The sequence below is a fragment of the Oncorhynchus tshawytscha genome, linkage group LG09 (genome assembly GCF_018296145.1).
Source record: "Oncorhynchus tshawytscha isolate Ot180627B linkage group LG09, Otsh_v2.0, whole genome shotgun sequence".
NCBI classification, from domain to species: Eukaryota; Metazoa; Chordata; class Actinopteri; order Salmoniformes; family Salmonidae; genus Oncorhynchus; species Oncorhynchus tshawytscha.
In genome coordinates this window covers 28,516,157-28,537,183 of record NC_056437.1, presented here as the reverse complement: position 1 = coordinate 28,537,183, position 21,027 = coordinate 28,516,157, and the positions used below count along the sequence as shown (strand labels likewise).

At 42.7% G+C, this 21,027-nt stretch overlaps 1 protein-coding gene and 1 long non-coding RNA gene across 4 annotated transcripts; both read left to right on the top strand.

The window, feature by feature from the left end:
* Positions 1-3,215: 3,215 nt before the first annotated feature.
* On the top strand, positions 3,216-6,125 carry LOC112257715. Of its 3 annotated transcripts, none has more exons than XR_002954624.2 (4): positions 3,216-3,465; positions 4,932-4,963; positions 5,484-5,590; positions 5,884-6,125. It is a non-coding gene; the product is annotated as an uncharacterized LOC112257715 (long non-coding RNA). The 3 variants fall into 3 exon arrangements; XR_002954626.2 differs by lacking the exon at positions 3,216-3,465 and adding an exon at positions 3,597-4,626; XR_002954625.2 differs by lacking the exon at positions 4,932-4,963 and having other exon boundaries at positions 3,220-3,465.
* Positions 6,126-6,422: 297 nt separating this feature from the next.
* Positions 6,423-21,016, top strand: dnajb13 (DnaJ heat shock protein family (Hsp40) member B13). The gene is made up of 8 exons (XM_024431490.2): positions 6,423-6,631; positions 6,769-6,872; positions 6,996-7,157; positions 7,278-7,435; positions 7,625-7,738; positions 19,442-19,555; positions 19,896-19,972; positions 20,843-21,016. Exons 1-8 carry the CDS (start codon positions 6,564-6,566, stop codon positions 20,994-20,996), a joined length of 951 nt encoding a protein of 316 aa, XP_024287258.2. The 5' UTR covers positions 6,423-6,563; the 3' UTR covers positions 20,997-21,016.
* Positions 21,017-21,027: the final 11 nt, after the last annotated feature.

Sequence of the window (21,027 nt, the reverse complement as noted above, 5' to 3'; positions counted from 1 at the left end):
CAAACAATAGTGGAAACGGCAGTTACTTCAAAATAAAAGTCACCAATTGATCATGCAAACGGATTTTTAAAAAAAGAGTAGAATCATGCCAGAATTGGTCTAGATAATGCTAAACAAGGTTGAAAAAGACAATTATTAGTTAATTTGATTTTAAAAAATCTGTTTAAGTGACTAATATTAGTGTAAACTCTACATAGTTGTGTTTTGTGAGTGTCACTCAGTAGGCTGATACCCCATGTTCATGGGTGCACAAACCATAGATTAGGCTGTACAGTGCAATATTTTTATATTTTACCTTTATTTAACCAGGTAGGCTAGTTGAGAACAAGTTCTCCTTTGCAACTGCGACCTGGCCAAGATAAAGCAAAGCAGTGTGACACAAACAACAACACAGAGTTACACATGGAGTAAACAATATGAATGTTCAATGCACATAGGTTGACTGTTTTAAAAAAAAAAATTATTTCACCTTTATTTAACCAGGTAGGCTAGTTGAGAACAAGTTCTCATTTGCAACTGCGACCTGGCCAAGATAAAGCATAGCATTGTGAACAGACAACACAGAGTTACACATGGAGTAAACAATTAACAAGTCAATAACAGTAGAAAAAAAAGTCTAAATACATTGTGTGCAAAAGGCATGAGGAGGTAGGCGAATAATTACAATTTTGCAGATTAACACTGGAGTGGTAAATGATCAGATGGTCATGTACAGGTGGAGATATTGGTGTGCAAAAGAGCAGAAAAGTAAATAAATATAAACAGTATGGGGATGAGGTAGGTAAAATTGGGTGGGCTATTTACCGATAGACTATGTACAGCTGCAGCAATCAGTTAGCTACTCAGATAGCAGATGTTTGAAGTTGGTGAGGGAGATAAAAGTCTCCAACTTCAGCGATTTTTGCAATTCGTTCCAGTCACAGGCAGCAGAGAACTGGAACGAAAGGCAGCCAAATGAGGTGTTGGCTTTAGGGGTGATCAGTGAGATACACCTGCTGGAGCGCGTGCTACGGGTGGGTGTTGCCATCATGACCAGTGAACTGAGATAAGGCGGAGCTTTACCTAGCATGGACTTGTAGATGACCTGTGGGTCTGGCGACGAATATGTAGCGAGGGCCAGCCGACTAGAGCATACAGGTCGCAGTGGTGGGTGGTATAAGGTGCTTTAGTAACAAAACAGATGGCACTGTGATAAACTGCATCCAGTTTGCTGAGTAGAGTATTGGAGGCTATTTTGTAGATGACATCGCCGAAGTCGAGGATCGGTAGGATAGTCAGTTTTACTAGGGTAAGTTTGGCTGCGTGAGTGAAGGAGGCTTTGTTGCAGAATAGAAAGCCGACTCTAGATTTGATTTTCGATTGGAGATGTTTGATATGAGTCTGGAAGGAGTGTTTACAGTCTAGCCAGACACCTAGGTACTTATAGATGTCCACATATTCTAGGTCGGAACCATCCAGGGTGGTGATGCTAGTCGGGTGTGCGGGTGCAGGCAGCGAACGGTTGAAAAGCATGCATTTGGTTTTACTAGCGTTTAAGAGCAGTTGGAGGCCACGGAAGGAGTGTTGTATGGCATTGAACCTCGTTTGGAGGTTAGATAGCACAGTGTCCAAGGACGGGCCGGAAGTATACAGAATGGTGTCGTCTGCGTAGAGGTGGATCAGGGAATCACCCGCAGCAAGAGCAACATCATTGATATATACAGAGAAAAGAGTCGGCCGAGAATTGAACCCTGTTGCACCCCCATAGAGACTGCCAGAGGACCGGACAGCATGCCCTCTGATTTGACGCACTGAACTCTGTCTGCAAAGTAGTAGGTGAACCAGGCAAGGCAGTCATTAGAAAAACCGAGGCTACTGAGTCTGCCGATAAGAATATGGTGATTGACAGAGTCGAAAGCTTTGGCAAGGTCGATGAAGACAGCTGCACAGTACTGTCTATTATCGATGGCGGTTATGATAACGTTTAGTACCTTGAGCGTGGCTGAGGTGCACCCGTGACCGGCTCGGAAACCAGATTGCACAGCGGAGAAGGTACGGTGGGATTCGAGATGGTCAGTGACCTGTTTGTTGACTTGGCTTTCGAAGACCTTAGATAAGCAGGGCAGGATGGATATAGGTCTGTAACAGTTTGGGTCCAAGGTGTCTCCCCCATTGAAGAGGGGGATGACTGCGGCAGCTTTCTAATCCTTGGGGATCTCAGACGATATGAAAGAGAGGTTGAACAGGCTGGTAATAGGGGTTGCGACAATGGCGGCGGATAGTTTCAGAAATAGAGGGTCCAGATTGTCAAGCCCAGCTGATTTGTACGGGTCCAGGTTTTGCAGCTCTTTCAGAACATCTGAAAGGGGGCGTAGCTGTTGGCCGAGGTTGGAGTAGCCAGGAGGAAGGCATGGCCAGCCGTTGAGAAATGCTTGTTGAAGTTTTCGATAATCATGGATTTATCGGTGGTGACCGTGTTACCTAGCCTCAGTGCAGTGGGCAGCTGGGAGGAGGTGCTCTTGTTCTCCATGGACTTTACAGTGTCCCAGAACTTTTTGGAGTTAGAGCTACAGGATGCAAATTTCTGCCTGAAGAAGCTGGCCTTTGCTTTCCTGACTGACTGGGTGTATTGGTTCCTGACTTCCATGAACAGTTGCATATCGCGGGGACTATTCGACGCAATTGCAGTTCGCCACAGGTTGTTTTTGTGCTGGTCGAGGGCAGTCAGGTCTGGAGTGAACCGAGGGCTATATCTGTTCTTAGTTCTGCATTTTTTGAACGGAGCATGCTTATCTAAAATGGTGAGGAAGTTACTTTTAAAGAACGAGCTTAATGTTGCTCATTTCAGTGGTTTTAGAGTTCCGCAATAAGAGCTAAGACACTAATATCTGTGGAAACTCTTCACATGTATGTTATGTGGCTGTCACTGAATAGGCTGATAAACCATTTAACCATTTCATGGATGCACAATCCATAGGTTAGGCTGAACAGCGCATATATGTATGCCCCAATAGAATTCTGAATTCAAATACATCCACTTTTATTGCAAAATATTTGTACATGTTTATTGTCAAATTAACGAGTAATTGTCATTTACATCCCAACCTTTAGCATTATCTAGTCCAGTTGTGGCATCATTCAACTAGTTTTATCCGTTTGCATCAGTTTCCATGGATTACTTTTATTTTGAAGGTGAACTGCCGATTCAATTATTGTTGCTCACGCTAAAGTTATTCACGACACACTGGTAGCACTCCCACTCGCTAGCTGTTTCAGAGGAAGTTTGTCACAACCTCATTTTTTACGACGACAGACACGGCTCCACCAATACAATGCAATTGTGGCATCCGATGCAGTGGTGTAAATTATGTCATTATGACCCACAAACCTTCCAATATATGATATATCCGGTATTATAAACTGGGCGGTTCGAGCCCTGAGTGCTGATTGGCTGACAGCTGTGGTGTATCAGACCGTATACCACGGGTATGACTAAACATTTCATTTTATTGCTCTAATTACGTTGGTAACCAGTTTATAATAGCAAGGCACCTCGGGGGTTTGTAGTGTATGGCAAATATACCACGGCAAAGGGCTGTATCCAGGCACTCCGTGATGCGTCGTGCGTAAGAACAGCCCTTAGCCGTGGTATATTTATTGGCCATGTACCACACCTCCTCGGGCCTTATTGCTTAAATATATTTCTTAATGGGAACCTGTACATTAAAGCGTGGCTTGCTGCTTTTGTGTTTCGTTCTCGCGTCCTAATTTTGGATATTTCATTAAATTCCATGTATTATTTGGGCCAGAGAGAAAGAGGCGAAGTTTTTGCATGGGAATGTAAAATACACATCCGAGAATGTCTCTGTCACAGATGAAAGGGGTGTTGATGCAGTGGCTCTTGCAGTGTTCAAAACAACGGAAACACGTAAATCTCCGACTTCAGTGCGTTCAAGACAACTGTGAACTCGGGGAAAAATGCGCTCCGACAGGATTTTGTTTTTGTTTTGAATGGTTATCCAACTCGAAATTCCAAGCCGGAAACTCGGCCATCTTTCTAGAGCTCCGACTTTCCGACCTATAGATCACTGATGTCATGACTGACCTCGTTTTTTCCAAGTTCCCGTTTGTCTTCGAAGCACCATAAGGTCCTGTCCAGTGGTGTAAAGTACTTAAGTAAAGATACTTTAAAGTACTACTTAAGTATTTTGGGGCGGGGGGGATCTGTAATTTATTATTTATATTTTTGACAACTTTCTTTACTTCATTACATTCCTATTTCAATTTGAAATAATGTATTATTATTTTAAACCAAATACTTTTAGACTTAATAAAGTGGTATTTTAATGGGTAACTTTCACTTTTACTTGAGTTATTTTCTATTACGGTATCTTTACTTTTACTCAAGAAAATGAAAATAAAACAGAAGAAGCAAACAAGGATAAAACATATTTGAAAGCGGAACTAAGATATTATCCTTATTCTGACACTACATTTGAGTCAGGCAGACCAACCGGAAGCGTTTTTCTCAGAACCTCTTGTGTACATATGCAACAACTAGCTACAGCAAAATCTAAAATAATTTCGAGATTTATGACGTGATGACTTCAGTTTAAAATTAGAGCAATGAATCCTGTCATTCTCAAGGTAATGTGTCTTCTACCAAGAAATGGCATCTTTGACACAGGTTGTAGTTAGCTGGCAAGCAAGCAAGCAAGAAGGAAGGTCAAACATGTCAGTATATCATATCAAAACACTTGATAGATGGATGATTTGTTTGTCTTCTATCCAGTTACAGGCCTCATTGGCCATTCATTCACGTACATTGGACTGGGCGTCAATGGTGCTGCCCATGCACTCAGACTCCATAATAGGACAGATCAAATGATGCAATGTCTAAGTCTATGGGTGGTAGCTAGCTACATCTTGATGTCTGTTTATTTTATTTTAAGGGCATCGGTATCAGATAAACATCCGATTCAGGGTAAGTCCTCCCCCAATAACAATAATAAGTTACTTCTATGTGTATACATTTAGACTTTATAGGAAAGCCTTAGGAAGGGATTATATTAGTGATGGGGAACTGAGGATTTCTGAAGGCTTTCAGCGCTTTCACCAAATTGTGCCTGAAAAAGAGTTCATTACTCTGAGGTTCTTTATCTGTTCACAATGCACATTAGTGACATCTGTTGGTTAGCAATAAATATCAGCGTGTGAATATCAGAGCAGTTTTTTTAACACTGTGGTGCAGCGATACGTCGTTGGCTTTAGTAGCTTATAATCAGGTGTAATACCAGGTTCACATTTTACATCATGCTTGCCTTTTTTTGCTCAGTGATTTTATGGCCCAAATATCCATGTCTGTTGCAAAGTTCATAATGCTTCAATAGGAGGCACATATTTGGCCCTCTTTCATAGCATGGGATTACATCATCCAAGGTCTTTTATTGATTGATTAATTAACAAACCTTAAAGGGATGAACTAACTATTCTCCTCATCTCAGCTATGCATTGCCCACTAAGAGCACAGAAGTCATGGTCATGCCGGAGCAAGGGACCGACCAAGATGTATGTAGACCCCATCCTCAAGACCCATGAGCGAATTGTTCAGGTAATGGAGTGTTTTGAGTGTAAGTAATGTGTTCTCTGAACTTTTGGCAGTTGCATGACATAACTTTTCACTCTAGAGCATTGATAAGGTTTTTGTTTACAGCTCAGCCAACTAAACGCCACATTATGCCCCATCTTTATGGAGGTTATGTTGAAGAATCAGCCAGAGTGGTTTCAACTGTCTGTAAAGCCAGTGAGCATATTCTGTCTGTGTTGACCTCTACATGACTTTTCTTTTGCACATGGATCATATCCTATATCTATGTACATTTATTTTGTTACTGTTTCCCCTAGCACACAGAGGAAGATTACCAAGCCCGTTTCAAGGCACATCCAGAGCTAGAGGGACTGATGGCACAGATGACCTAGTGAGAGCAAAGACTGTTCACCCCACCCTTTTACGTCAACTGTCATCATACTTCTTCTGACATCTACTGTTTCATCTTTTTTTCATCACGTTTTTTTTTATATAAATTAATTTTGGATGAATGTAGGACATATACTTTGCTGTTGTAGCTTCAAATAAAATATTTAATCTAAAATCCAATTGGTTGGTTTATTCTTGGTGTAGAAATTGCTTCATCGGATGCTAAAAGCAAGAATAAGGTAAATACATGTTTTCAGTACATTAATTTATCAATGGATTAACGGTGGTTTATTGCCTGATTGCGTAGATAAAGCACAACCAGCGGCTGACAGTGCTTCGGTGTGTGCTGTGAAAGAGTTTAGAGGCGAAGGTGCACGGTGACTACAGGGGTTGTAAAACCTTTGATTTGGCGCCATCCATCGGCAACTCCCAATAAATACATTTAAAGCGTCGCGCATCTATGGCAACCAAATACAGAAACCGCAAACAATTGTCCATCCCATGTTTTTTTTCTTCTTACTGTAAGACCTAGCAGTAACGTTAGCTAGTTAGCTTTCTATATTTGTTTAGCTTTTAATATTACATGTTCATTTTATTTTAATCGACAATGGGGAGGGATTATTATGCAGCATTGGAGATAAATAGAAATGCAACAGATGCAGACATAAAAAAATCGTAAGATTAGTTACTTTTTTATCTTTGTCTCAAAATGACAAAAGCTAAAACATTTTTACATACATTACATTAGCTAGCCTACTAGATACGTTTTCACAAAAACAACAATGCTTAGCTGTGTTTTTTTGCCCCTATAGATACCGACGTCTTGCCTTGAAGTACCATCCTCACACAAACAGCAAACCGGGTGCCTATGAAAAATTCAATCAATTTGCCGAGGCCTATGATGTTTTGAGTGACCGTAAGTAAACGTTACAACAATCATCAGTGTAGCCGCTGCCACGATCAGTTCAGTGCTGCTTGGGGAAATCTTCAGAGACGTCGGGTCACATAAAATGATAGGCCCACAATATTTATTTTTCAGCTCGAAAAAAGGCAACCTATGACAAGTTTGGAGAAGAGGGTCTGAAAGGAGGTATCCCACTTCAGTCTGGGGAGACTGGAGCTTGGACATCAGGATACATCTACCATGGAAACCCAGACAAGATATTCAGGCAGTTTTTTGGAGGTGACAACCCATTTGCAGGTAGGAAAAAGAACATTCAGTATTTTCTTTATATAAGTTTTACTTGTTTGATTTATCTAAATGATCTCCATAGTAATGACAACTCTTCCTGTTCTTGCATGATAATGCTTCCCTCTTCAGACTTCCACATGAAAGATGGGAATGAAGTGGCCATCGGGTTTGGAGGCCTGCGAGGAAGAGGAGTGAAAACACAAGACTCCCCCATTGAAAGGGACCTTCACTTGGCCTTGGAAGACCTCTTCTATGGATGTACCAAAAAGATCAAAATATCTCGTAGGGTAAGATGGGATCATAATGCCTGATGAGTGTTGAGATGTCCTTCAATCAACATACCTATAGGCCTATATTGAGTAGTTAAAAAAGAAAAGCTCTAACTTTAAACATTGTTATTCTGTTCAGATGCCGTACTGCTTACTTCAGGTAACCAGTATCAGATTCAGTGTAAATTTGCTCAACCTCTGAACCAGGTCATGAATGAAGATGGACACACATCCAGTATCAAGGACAAAATATTGACTATCATTGTAAAACCAGGATGGAATGAAGACACTAGGATAACATTCCCAAAGGAGGGTGATCAGGTAAGATAATCATCACCCACTCAGTGCTTAAATTATTGTGCTTTTTAGCTATGCGTTTTACAGACGTTAGTTCCCTCAGGGGATCCAACCTGCCACATTCATGTTTGTACACATAAATATCTAGTCGTGCGGGGAGTGTCTGTGTTTATCTTCTATAGATATAACTTAGCCACCAGTGTTGGGGAGTAGTGATAGCTTGGTGGTAGTTAATCACAATTCATATCTAGGTAGTGTTTAGTAGGCAATAATTTCCTTTCTTTTTTGGCGTCAGACCTGCCTAATTCCTAATTCTCAATTGAAACATTATTTGTTTTTAATAGGCATTCTGTCAACATATGACCCCAAACTGATCTGTTCTTGCATCAAAGTTGTCTTTGAAATGTCCGATATACATATAATTTCATGAAGTAGTTTGGATGCAGTGAACTACTTTTTCAAACTAACTTTAGTTAAGTAAACTTATGTTTTTTTACACTAAAGGGTAGCTTTAGTGTAGCTTAACCTTTTCCAGTGTGAAGTAATTGCTAGCTTGGTAAACTACACTGAACAAAAAATATAAACGCAACATGTAAAGTGTTGGCCACATCTTTCATGAGCTGAAATAAAGATCCCAGAAATTGTCCATATGCACAAATAGCTTATTTCTCCAAAATGTTGTGCACAATTTTGTTTACATCCCTTTTAGTGAGCATTTCTCCTTTGCCAAGAAAATACATCCACCTGACAGGTGTGGCATATTAAGAGACTGATTAAACAGCATGAGTATTACACAAGTGCACCTTCTGCTGGGTTCAATAAAAGGCCATTCTAAAATGTGCTGTTTTGTCACACAACACAATGCCACAGATGTCTCAAGTTTTGAGGGAGCGTGCCATTGGCATGATGACTACACCAGATCTATTGCCAGAGAATTGAATGTTCATTTCTCTACCATAAGCCGCCTCCAACGTTGTTTTAGAGGATTTGGCAGTACGTCCAACCAGCCTCACAACCGCAGACCATGTGTAATCACGCCAGCCCAGGAATTCCGCATCCGGCTTCTTCACCTGCGGGATCGTCTGAGACCAGTCACCCAGACAGCTGATGAAACTGAGGAGTATTTCGGTCTGTAATAAATCCCTGGCTCCCAAGTGGGTGGGCCTATGCCCTCCCAGGCCCACCCATGGCTGCACCCCTGCCCAGACATGTGAAATCCATCGATTAAGGCCTAATGAATTTACTTAAATTGACTGACTTCCTTAAATGAACTGTAGCTCAGTAAAATATTTAAAATTGTTGCATGTTGTGTTTATATATTTTTTCAGTGTACATAATATTCAATTGTCTTTATATTCAAATTGTCTTTATATTTCACTACATTGTAGGCCCCCCATGATGTTCCAACACATAATGACATGAAAGTGAATTCGGACAGTGTAAAATGCTCTTAGTTCAAATCAAATGTTATTTGAATACAACATGACCTTACCGTGCAATGCTTAATTACAAGCCCTTAACTAACAATGCCATTTTCAGAAAATAAGAGTTAATAAGAAAATATATACAGTACCAGTCAAAAGTTTGGACACACCTACTCATTCAAGTTTTTGAAAGTTAAAAAAATATATATTTTCTACATTGTAAAAATGATGGTAAAGACATCAAAACTATGAAAAGCACATATGGAATCATGTAGTAACCAAACAAATGTTAAACAAATCTAAATATATTTTAGATTCTTCAAAGTAGCCACACTTTGCCTTGATGACAGCTTTGCACACTCTTTGCATTCTCTCAACCAGCTTCATGAGGAAGTCACCTGGAATGCTTTTCCAACATTCTTGAAGGAGTTCCCACATATGCTGTGCACTTGTTGGCTGCTTTTCCTTCACTTTGAGGTCCAACTCATTCCAAATTCCAGGCCGGGTGATTGTGGATGCCAGGTCATCTGATGCAGCACCCCATCACTCTCCTTCTTGGTCAAATAGTGCTTACACAGTCTGGGTGTGTGTTTTGGGTCATTGTCCTGTTGATAAACAAATGATAGTCCCACTAAGCGCAAACCAGATGGGATGGCGTATCACTGCATAATGCTGTGGTAGCCATGCTGGTTAAGTGTGCCTTGAATTCTAAATAAATTGCAGTCAGTGGCACCAGCAAAGCACCATTGAGTGGATAGCCCAAGATGAACGTGGTGGTGAGTATCTTCTTTAATTCTTTGAATGCCTCCTGGCACTCTGGCATCCACCGGAAATGAGCATGCTTCTTTGTAAGCTCATGAAGGGTCTTGGCTACAGCAGCAAAATGTTTGACAAATCGTCAGTAGTACGAGGCCAGGCTGACGGACTTCTGAAACAGGTAGGCTGGGACCATTCTTGGACTTTCAGAATTTTCTGGGGTCTGTGGCGATGCCGTGTTTGGAAAACACCTGTCGGCGGAAGAAACAGCACTTGGAGGGTTTCAATTTCAGTTTGGCTTGGCGTAGCCGATCGAACACTTGTGCCAGGCGTTGGAGTATCTCTGAGCCATCCCTTCCCAGGATGATGATGATGTCCTCTAGATTTACTAAGCAGGTCTCCCATTGCATTCCGGCCAGGACGAGGTCTATTAGATGTTGAAACGTGAACGTGAATGTGAAGAAGTTTAAAGCCGGATTTGGATACAAAAAGATTTCCCAAGCTTTAAACATCCCAAGGAGCACTGTGCAAGCGATAATATTGAAATGGAAGGAGTATCAGACCACTGCAAATCTACCAAGACCTGGCCGTCCCTCTAAACTTTCAGCTCATACAAGGAGAAGACTGATCAGAGATGCAGCCAAGAGGCCCATGATCACTCTGGATGAACTGCAGAGATCTACAGCTGAGGTGGGAGACTCTGTCCATAGGACAACAATCAGTCGTATATTGCACAAATCTGGCCTTTATGGAAGAGTGGCAAGAAGAAAGCCATTTCTTAAAGATATCCATAAAAAGTGTCGTTTAAAGTTTGCCACAAGCCACCTGGGAGACACACCAAACATGTGGAAGAAGGTGCTCTGGTCAGATGAAACCAAAATTGAACTTTTTGGCAACAATGCAAAACGTTATGTTTGGCGTAAAAGCAACACAGCTCATCACCCTGAACACACCATCCCCACTGTCAAACATGGTGGTGGCAGCATCATGGTTTGGGCCTGCTTTTCTTCAGCAGGGACAGGGAAGATGGTTAAAATTGATGGGAAGATGGATGGAGCCAAATACAGGACCATTCTGGAAGAAAACCTGATGGAGTCTGCAAAAGACCTGAGACTGGGACGGAGATTTGTCTTCCAACAAGACAATGATCCAAAACATAAAGCAAAATCTACAATGGAATGGTTCAAAAATAAACATATCCAGGTGTTAGAATGGCCAAGTCAAAGTCCAGACCTGAATCCAATCGAGAATCTGTGGAAAGAACTGAAAACTGCTGTTCACAAATGCTCTCCATCCAACCTCACTGAGCTCGAGCTGTTTTGCAAGGAGGAATGGGAAAAAATTTCAGTCTCTCGATGTGCAAAATTGATAGAGACATACCCCAAGCAACTTACAGCTGTAATCGCAGCAAAAGGTGGCGCTACAAAGTATTAACTTAAGGGGGCTGAATAATTTTGCACACCCAATTTTTCAGTTTTTGATTTGTTAAAAAAGTTTGAAATATCCAATAAATGTCGTTCCACTTCATGATTGTGTCCCACTTGTTGTTGATTCTTCACAAAAAAAATACAGTTTTATATCTTTATGTTTGAAGCCTGAAATGTGGCAAAAGGTCGCAAAGTTCAAGGGGGCCGAATACTTTCGCAAGGCACTGTACACCGACTGTAAGTGAGCAGGAACCGCTGGGGAGACGAGACTAGTTTTTGGTGACATGGAAGAAATATCAGTGGCCTGATCAACATCTGCTGCCTGGAGGAATCCGGCGATAGCACCCTTCTTTACTTTCACAGACTCTGTTCCTGGGTTGTAGAGCCTGATGGGGATTATTGGCCTGTGCGTCAACCACAACCTGTGCCACCAGAAGACGATGCTTCTCAATTAATCCTTTAGTTGGGCTCAGCACCACGTCATCCTCTGACAGGTCCCCGGAAGTGTGCAATCGCCGGCACGATGTTCTCACATCATGATTCAAGACGGCTGTGCATGCTATTCTTATGACAGGCACCTTCGGTCTGCTCTTCGAGTTGAAGTAGGGCACCTGCTCACCAAACAGTACAATCCTCTGGCTGCCAAAATCAAGGCGTGCCTGTGCCTGTTCCAGGAATGGATGACCAAGGATAGCTTCAGTGTTCTCTGTGTTAACACTCACTGTGCTGGTACCAACCTGAATGGACAGGTGAACTTCTCCAAAGACTTTGACATTTACAGGACCAATGCCCTGCAGAGACTGCACAGTCGATAGCTGGAGTGGACATTTACCGTCTAGGTCAATGGTGTCGTAACGGTCCTAAAGAGCACATACAGTGGGGCAAAAAAGTATTTAGTCAGCCACCAATTGTGCAAGTTCTCCCACTTAAAAAGATGAGAGAGGCCTGTAATTCTCATCATAGGTACACTTCAACTATGACAGACAAAATGAGAAAAAAAATCCAGAAAATCACATTGTAGCATTTGTAATGAATTTATTTGCAAATTATGGTGGAAAATAAGTATTTGGTCACCTTCAAACAAGCAAGATTTCTGGCTCTCACAGACCTGTGACAGACCTTCTTTAAGAGGCTCCTCTGTCCTCCACTCGTTACCTGTATTAATGGCACCTGTTTGAACTTGTTATCAGTATAAAAGACACCTGTCCACAACCTCAAACAGTCACACTCCAAACTCCACTATGATCAAGACCAAAGAGCTGTCAAAGGACACCAGAAACAAAATTGTAGACCTGCACCAGGCTGGGAAGACTGAATCTGCAAATGGTAAGCAGCTTGGTTTGAATAAATCAACTGTGGGAGCAATTATTTGGAAATGGAAGACATACAAGACCACTGATAATCTCCCTCGATCTGGGGCTCCACGCAAGATCGCACCCCGTGGGGTCAAAATGATCACAAGAACGGTGATCAAAAATCCCAGAACCACACGGAGGGACCTAGAGAATGGCCTGCAGAGAGCTGGGACCAAAGTAACAAAGCCTACCATCAGCAAGAGCATTGAAGATGAAACGTGGCTGGGTCTTTCAGCATGACAATGATCCCAAACACACCGCCCGGGCAACGAAGGAGTGGCTTCGTAAGAAGCATTTCAAGGTCCTGGAGTGGCCTAGCCAGTCTCCAGATCTCAACCCCATAGAAAATCTTTGGAGGGAGTTGAAAGCCCAGCAACAGCCCCAAAACATCATTGCTCTAGATGAGATCTGCATGGAGGAATGGGCCAAAATACCAGCAACAGTGTGTGAAAACCTTGTGAAGACTTACGGAAAACATTTGACCTCTGTCATTGCCAACAAAGGGTATATAACAAAGTATTGAGATAAACTTTTGTTATTGACCAAATACTTATTTTCCACCATAATTTGCAAATAAATTAATAAAAAATCCTACAATGTGATTTTCTGGATTTTTTTTCTTCTCATTTTGTCTGTCATAGTTGAAGTGTACCGATGATGAAAATTACAGGCCTCTCTCATCTTTTTAAGTTGGAGAACTTGCACAATTGGTGGCTGACTAAATACTTTTTTGCCCCACTGTACGTCCATGTTGTAGAATAGTAGGTGGATACACATTTCGGGACCTGTGCCCTTGACACTGAGAACAGCAGGTGTGTTTTGGCTTTCGGTGGAATTGGGCGATTCAGGGACTCTGTTTCATGTGTCCAATGCCTTGGCAGTTGTGGCATCTGATTTCGTTCCAATTTGTATTTTTGCACTCACCAGTCTTTGGTTTGTGTGGCTTGAAGCTGGACTTTGGAGGTTTCTGACTCCGCTCTACAGGTGGTGTGGTCCAACTCTCATCTTCATCTTCGCTGTGGTCGATGCATTCCCGTAAGGTAGCTGCTCTGGCTCTCCACTCTGTAGTTCGCACACCAGACTGCATTAGTTGAGTAACACTGTTAGCTGCTCGCTTGGTGGTTTCGTACCTGTGGGCAACCTCGTAGGTTTGTGCCAATGTGCATGGATGTTTCTTCAGTAGCTTCTGCACAATGCTGGAGTCTCCACTGTCACCCAATAACATTAGTGAAGACATCCACACTGATGGAGTCCTGTTCTCCCTCAGAGTGATCTGCATATACAATGGACACTTTCTCATAAATGTAATCTCTCAACACATGCAGTGATTCACGTGGTTTGCGCACTCTCTGTGTCAACTCAATGCCAATGGCAGGCGCATGCACCCATGCTGGCCCGTATGCCGAGTCCACCTCCCCACTATGCAAGAGTAGTCTCAACAAGAAGACCTAGGGTTCTTGTGGGCCACAACCCCTGCAACGGCCACCAAACAGAATCTCAGCTGGACTGATATTGTCCTTTCTGACCAGTGATTAGCTCTAGCACAGCTCTCAAAGCGATGTAAGAACTCTTTCCATGAGCTCAGACCATCAAACTGACCTGGTCGTAGTGTGGGGAACCTCTCCTTCCGAGTAGCGTATTCGTCCTTACTGTCAGATGAGATATCATAATGTATACGCTGGGGCTGCCTGCCATGTGAACTGGATCTTGCACGCCTGGGGCGAGACTGTTTATTTTCATAACAGTATATGTAATTTCCTTCAGTGTGCAGAGCATCACACAGATACATCCATAGCTGTCCTGCGACTGTGAGTGGTGGTTTTCCACAGGAGGCATGGCTGGAGTGGAGGGCAGAGCTGCTGGCATCCTGCGTGGGTAATGGGAGTCAGCAGCATCTACAGGTGTACTCACTGCATAGAGTCTGTGGTTGGCAGAGTTGAAAGGGTTAGTGCATGGAGTATACAGCATTTCAGTAGTTGGTTGAAACACATTTCCAGAGATAGCATTTTCAGGTGAGCATCTAGCATGCCAGCTGGCATAGTTTTGGTTGTGACTTAGCTATGATTCGATTCCACTGTCACCCACATTTCCATTTTTCACGAGGCTTGAATGGATTCGAGTCTCTCCTTGGCTGTTGAGGAGACGTCTATGACTCGAGTCAGCCATATTAGCTGCAGCTGGCTGCATATTAGCTACATCTGAACTTGGAATAAGTTAATTGCAGTTACGGTTAGCATTTGCAACATCAAATAAATGTATCCAGTTGGCAAATGAGATTTGTGATAGCATGTCTTCATTCACTGTAGTTAGCAACATAAATGGGTTTGAGTAGCACGTCGAATCCTCAGGCGGATTCTTTCTCGTAATAACAGATTTCCTGTGTGTAGTCGCCATTTCACAACTTAATTTAGAACGTCGGCCACTACTCAGACAATGATGAATAACTTCATTAGCCATCACTTCGTGAAAGTCCTTTTTTTCCCCCATTGATTTCTCTTTGATATTCCAGTAGAATGTGAATAACTCACTGATGCAGGCAGGATAGATCCCGGGAAGAGCCCCCAGTGTTACCTTTCCTTCCTCGCCTCCAGACCGTAGTCGGGAAGGCTCAGGGGAGCCTTCACTTGCTAGCTCCAGGGCCAGAGCAATTTATGGATGCTCTGGGGTAATTCCCACATTTGGGGATCTTATCCGCTGCTAATGACGAGTTAGTCTGGAATTCCACTTAAGTAGTTGACATTTCTTAAACTTGTACACCATGTGAGGTAGTCTGAATGACAAAATAAAAGTGGGATAATGGCTCAAAAAGGGCGTGGCTCACAGTTCTGCTACATTACCGCCACCACAACAATTGCATCAAAAGCGAAAGTTAATCTACTACGTTACCCATAATGCACTTTATGTTTTAAAGCTATACCACTACTTTACCAACACACGGCAGGAGTCGAGGGACGTTAAAATAATTCCCACTGTCAGCGGCGTGTCTCTACTACTTGCCACGGTAGGTCTGGGCTGAGGTAGTTCGTTTCACCTCTCTGCCTATGTCGTATGCAGAGTTTCCCGCAGGACAGAGTGGTGAATGGATGCGCTGCTAACAAGGCAAATCTACTGCAGAGATAGCCTGCAGAGTTCTGTCTTACTATCCAGGTCTGTGCCCAAACAATTTGAGTTTCTACTTTTAAAAATCCACCTTTCCAGAAACAAGTCTCTCACCGTTGCCGCTTGCTATAGACCACATTCTGCCCCAGCTGTGCCCTGGACACCATATGTGAATTGATTGCCCCCCATCTATCTTCAGAGCTTGTGCTGTAAGGTGACCCAAACTGGGACATGCTTAACACCCCAGCCATCCTACAATCTAAACTTGATGCCCTCAATCTCACACAAAGTATCAATGAACCTACCAGGTACAACCCCAAATCTGTAAAAACACAGGCACCCTCATAGATATCATCCTAACCAACCTGCCCTCCAAATACACCTCTGCTGTCTTCAACCAGGATTTCAGCGGTCACTGCCTTTTGCTTTTGTCGTCCGTTAATGGGTCTGCGGTCAAACAACCACCCCTCATCACTGTCAAACGCTCCCTAAAACACTTCAGTGAGCAGGCCTTTCTAATCGACCTGGCCCGGTTATCCTAGAAGGATATTGACCTCATTCCGTCAGTAGAAGTTGCCTGGTTACTCTTTAAAAGTGCTTTCCTCACAATCTTAAATAAGCATGCCCCATTCAATAAAAAAAAACAGGAACAGATATAGCCCGTGGTTCACTCCAGACCTGACTGCCATTGAACATCACAAAAACATCCTGTGGCGTACGGCATTAGCATCAAATAGCCCCCGTGATATGCAACTTTTCATGGAAGTTAGGAACCAATATACACAGGCAGTTAGGAAAGCAAAGGCTAGCTTTTTCAAACAGAAATTTGCTTCCTGCAGCAAAAACCCCAAAAAGTTCTAGGACACTGTAAAGTCCATGGAGAATAAGAGCACCTCCTCCCAGCTGCCCACTGCACCGAGGCTGGGAAACACTGTCACCACCGATAAATCCACAATAATTGAGAATTTCAACAAGCATTTTTCTACGGCTGTCCATGCTTTCCACCTGGCCACCCCTACCCTGATCAACACCCCTGCACACCCCAAAACAACTTGCCCAAACGTCCACCATTTCTCCTTCACCCAAATCCAGATAGCTGATGTTCTGAACGAACTGCAAAATTTGGACCCCTACAAATCAGCAGGGCTAGACAATCTGGACCCTCTCTTTCTAAAAATTATCAGCCAAAATTGTTGCAGCCGCTATTACTAGCAGACTCCAGACGAGCTTCAATGCCATACAACTCTAAATCCGTGGCCTCCAACTGCTCTTAAATGCAAGTAAAACTAAATGCATGCTCTTCAACCGATTGCTGCCTGCACCTGCCCGCCCGTCCAGCATCACTACTCTGGACGGTTGACTTAGAATATGTGGACAACTACAAATATCTAGGGGTCTGGTTAGACTGTAAACTCTCCTTCCAGACTCACATTAAGAATCTCCAATCCAAAATTAAATCTAGAATCGGCTTCCTATTTCGCAACCAAGCATCCTTCACTCATGCTGCCAAACTTACCCTCGTAAAACTGACCATCCTGCCGATCCTTGACTTCGGCGATGTCATTTACAAAATAGCATCCAACATTCTACTCAGCAAATTGGATGCAGTCTATAACAGTGCCATCCGTTTTGTCACCAAAGCCCCATATACTGCCCACCCCTGCGACCTGTATGCTCTCGTTGGCTAACCCTCGCTTCATATTTGTCGCCAAAGGAACTGGCTCCAGGTCATCTATAAGTCTTTACTAGGTAAAGCCCCGCCATATCTCAGCTCACTGGTCACCACAGCAGCACCCACCCATAGCTCACGCTCCAGCAGGTATATTTCACTGGTCACCCCCAAAGCCAATTCCTCCTTTGGCTGCATTTCCTTCCAGTTCTCTGCAGCCTGTGACTGAAAAGAATTGCAAAAATCACTGAAGCTGGAGACCCATATCTCCCTCACTAACTTTAAGCACCAGCTGTCAGAGCAGCTCACAGATCACTGCACCTGTACATAGCCCATCTGTAATAACACATCCAACTACCTCATCCCCATACTGTTATTTATCTCTTTTTGCACCTTTGCACCCCATGATCTCTACTTGCACATTCATCTTCTGCACATCTATCACTCCAGTGTTTAATTGCAAAATTGTAATTATTTCGCCACTATGACCTATTTATTGCCTCACCTCATGTGCACACACTGTATATATACTTTTCTCTATTGTGTTATTGACTGTTATTTGTTTATTCCATGTGTAACTCTCTGTTGTTGTTTGTGTCTCACTGCTTTGCTTTATCTTGGCCAGGTCGCAGTTGTAAATGAGAACTTGTTCTCAACTAGCCTGCCTGGTTAAATAAAGGTGAAATAAGAAAAATCAGTGAGAGTAGGCGAACATAACGAGCATACATGAATCATTCACTATTCCACTCGTTCACAGAGGTAGGCGTGATTAGAACTCAGATCAAGAAACCGTCTGAGCGTTGATCAACGTTGGGAACGCAATAAGTGGGTAACGATAATTAGCTAAATAAAAAGGTGAGTAAACTCTATTTCACAAATAAAAAGGTGCGTACCCTCCACCACACCCCTGGTTGGGTCTGACAAAACCCATTCATAAACATCAATATCCTCATTCATAAACATCAATATCCTGCCAGTCAGAATTTAATCTACATTTGACCAGGCATTTTAGCTATCGATGTGAAGTTTGGTGGTGCCTAATCAGTGAGTTCTATACCTGCCTGGCTGAGTGGCAGTATGGGTGGAATGAGCGAGCTCGCCTGGCAACCAGAGCGCGAAACACGTGAGGAAGTAAAACTCGGTAGTCTGCCTGGAAGTTAATTCCAAGACCAATACATTTCTCAAATATTTTTCATATTAACATTTTTATCATTTGCTGTTCTCTCATTTTAATTCAAGTACTTTTGAAGTAAACTTGAGAAACTGTCAGATTTTCAAGGGATTTCAGTAGATGAATTTCAGAGTGCCAAATTCAAGTATTTTAAGCACCCCAAGCAACTTGTGGGAACCCTGTTATGGTAAGGACTGGCATAGGCTACAGACAACGAACATAATTGCATTTTATCGATGGCAATTTGAATGCACAGAGGTACTGTGATGGATCCTGAGGCCCACTGTCGTACCATTCATTCGCCGCCATCACCTCATGTTTCAGCATGATATTGCAGGACCCCATGTCGCAAGGATCTGTACACAATTCCTGGAAGCTGAAAATGTCCCAGTTCTTCCAGACTTGCCACCCACTGAGCATGTTTGGGATGCTCTGGGTGGACGTGTACGACAGCGTGTTCCAGTTCCTGCCAATATCCAGCAACTTCGCACAGCCATTGAAAAGGAGTGGAACAACATTCCACAGGCCACAATCAACAGCCTGACCAACTCTATGTGAAGGAGTTGAGGCAAGTGGTGGTCACATCAGATAGTGACTGGTTTTCTGATCCACACCCTTTAAAAAAAAGTGTCTGACCAACAGATGCATGTGTTCCCGTTCATATGAAATTCATAGATAAATAAATTCATTTATTTCAATTGACTTTTTTCCTTAAATGAACTGTAACTCAGTAAAATCCTTGGTTGTTGCATGTTGTTTATATTTTTGTTCAGTGCACATTTTCAGAGTACCCTCCCCAACACATTTAGCTGGTTGTTTCTCCCAGGGACCCAACAGTATTCCTGCAGATATTGTGTTCATTGTGCGGCAGAAGAGTCATCCCCGGTTTGCAAGGCAACACAATGACCTGGTCTTTACGGCCCAGATCTCTCTGGAGAAGGTGAGAAAATCCAAGTCTGACCCTGGAGGGAAAGTACAGAGAACATGTTTCACTCAATAGTTTGCTTTGTTTAACTCACTTCAAGTCCCTACAAAGAGTCACCTGATGCTTTGTCCAGGTCAAAATGGGTCACTAAAGAATCATTTCTTGCAGATCTACTGTGGCACTATTGTGTTCCGACTTAGTTACTAAGTCTTAAGCATGTTATCTCAGCAATAATTTTGTAGGCAAAATGTCTCCCATGTTGAGTAGAATATCTATTTTTCTTCCAATATACTTCAGCCATTAAATCTGCATTGAGGTCTTTCAACGCACAATTAGTATATTCCCCTTCCCACAGGCTTTGACTGGATTCGCTGTTGAAGTGAAGACACTAGATGACAGGATACTCAATATCCCCATCAATGACATTGTACAGTGAGTAGTGCTTTTACTACTGCATGGGGGGGGCTTGACTTTGTAAGACGATTTCACTACATTGTGTTAAATAGAATGAATAGAACAGGCATGCCTAGGTTGAAGACAAACAAATCCAAGAGACCAGCGCCATTGCTGGATTCGCATTGAAAACGTGACCAGCAATAAAGTGGCCGTAGATAACTAAATAAAGCAGTTATGCCACTTGTTTGCTGACATTCACTACGATTTAGTTTCACTTTGTGCTGCTACCATTGTCATTCCGAACGCGGAAGCTGGTTCCTTTTTCAATAGTCGCAAAATGTTATGGGCTGTTTTAACCTGTATATTTTTAACCTAGACCAATGCCTGGAAGTAAAATCAGGAATCGTACCCTTCGCATTAGTGGGAACCAAGGCTGCTCAGGGCAGGTCTGCTGGTTGATTGGAGACTCATGCAGCAGGTTAGAAGGGTAAACAAAACATTTAAGTTGACAAACAGCCCACTGCAACCAGGCCTGCCCTGAGAAGTCTTGTTTCCGCTAATGCAATGAGGCATGAGATGTTGACCCAATTGACGTTACAAAAAAAAAATTCATACATTTGAATGAAATCTACATTATCATGGCAATCCAGCATTAGTTGATAACATTCCAAATTAAAATACCAGGCAAATTGGCAGTGTTCAAAGCCCGTTCCATTTGTGATTAGGAAATGCTACTATACTCGCAGCTACCCTGCTTGTTGTAAGATTACTAAACTATGATCATGCTGTTTTATAAAGTAATTACAGGATGTAATTCATACATGATTTGACAAAGGTGCAAGTGTACATCTCTTGCATGTCAAAGCTTCAAATTACCTATGCTAAAATTCTCACTTCCCCACCCAGTCCAAAATACAGCAAAGTGGTGTCTGGAGAAGGCATGCCTCTGTCCCAGGATCCCTCCCAGAGAGGAGATCTCATCATCCAGTTCGACATTCACTTCCCTCAAAAGCTCTCGGCGGAGAAGAAACACCTGATCAACCAAGCCCTAGCTTTCTGAATAAACAGCCATTAAATACAGCCTGATTGCA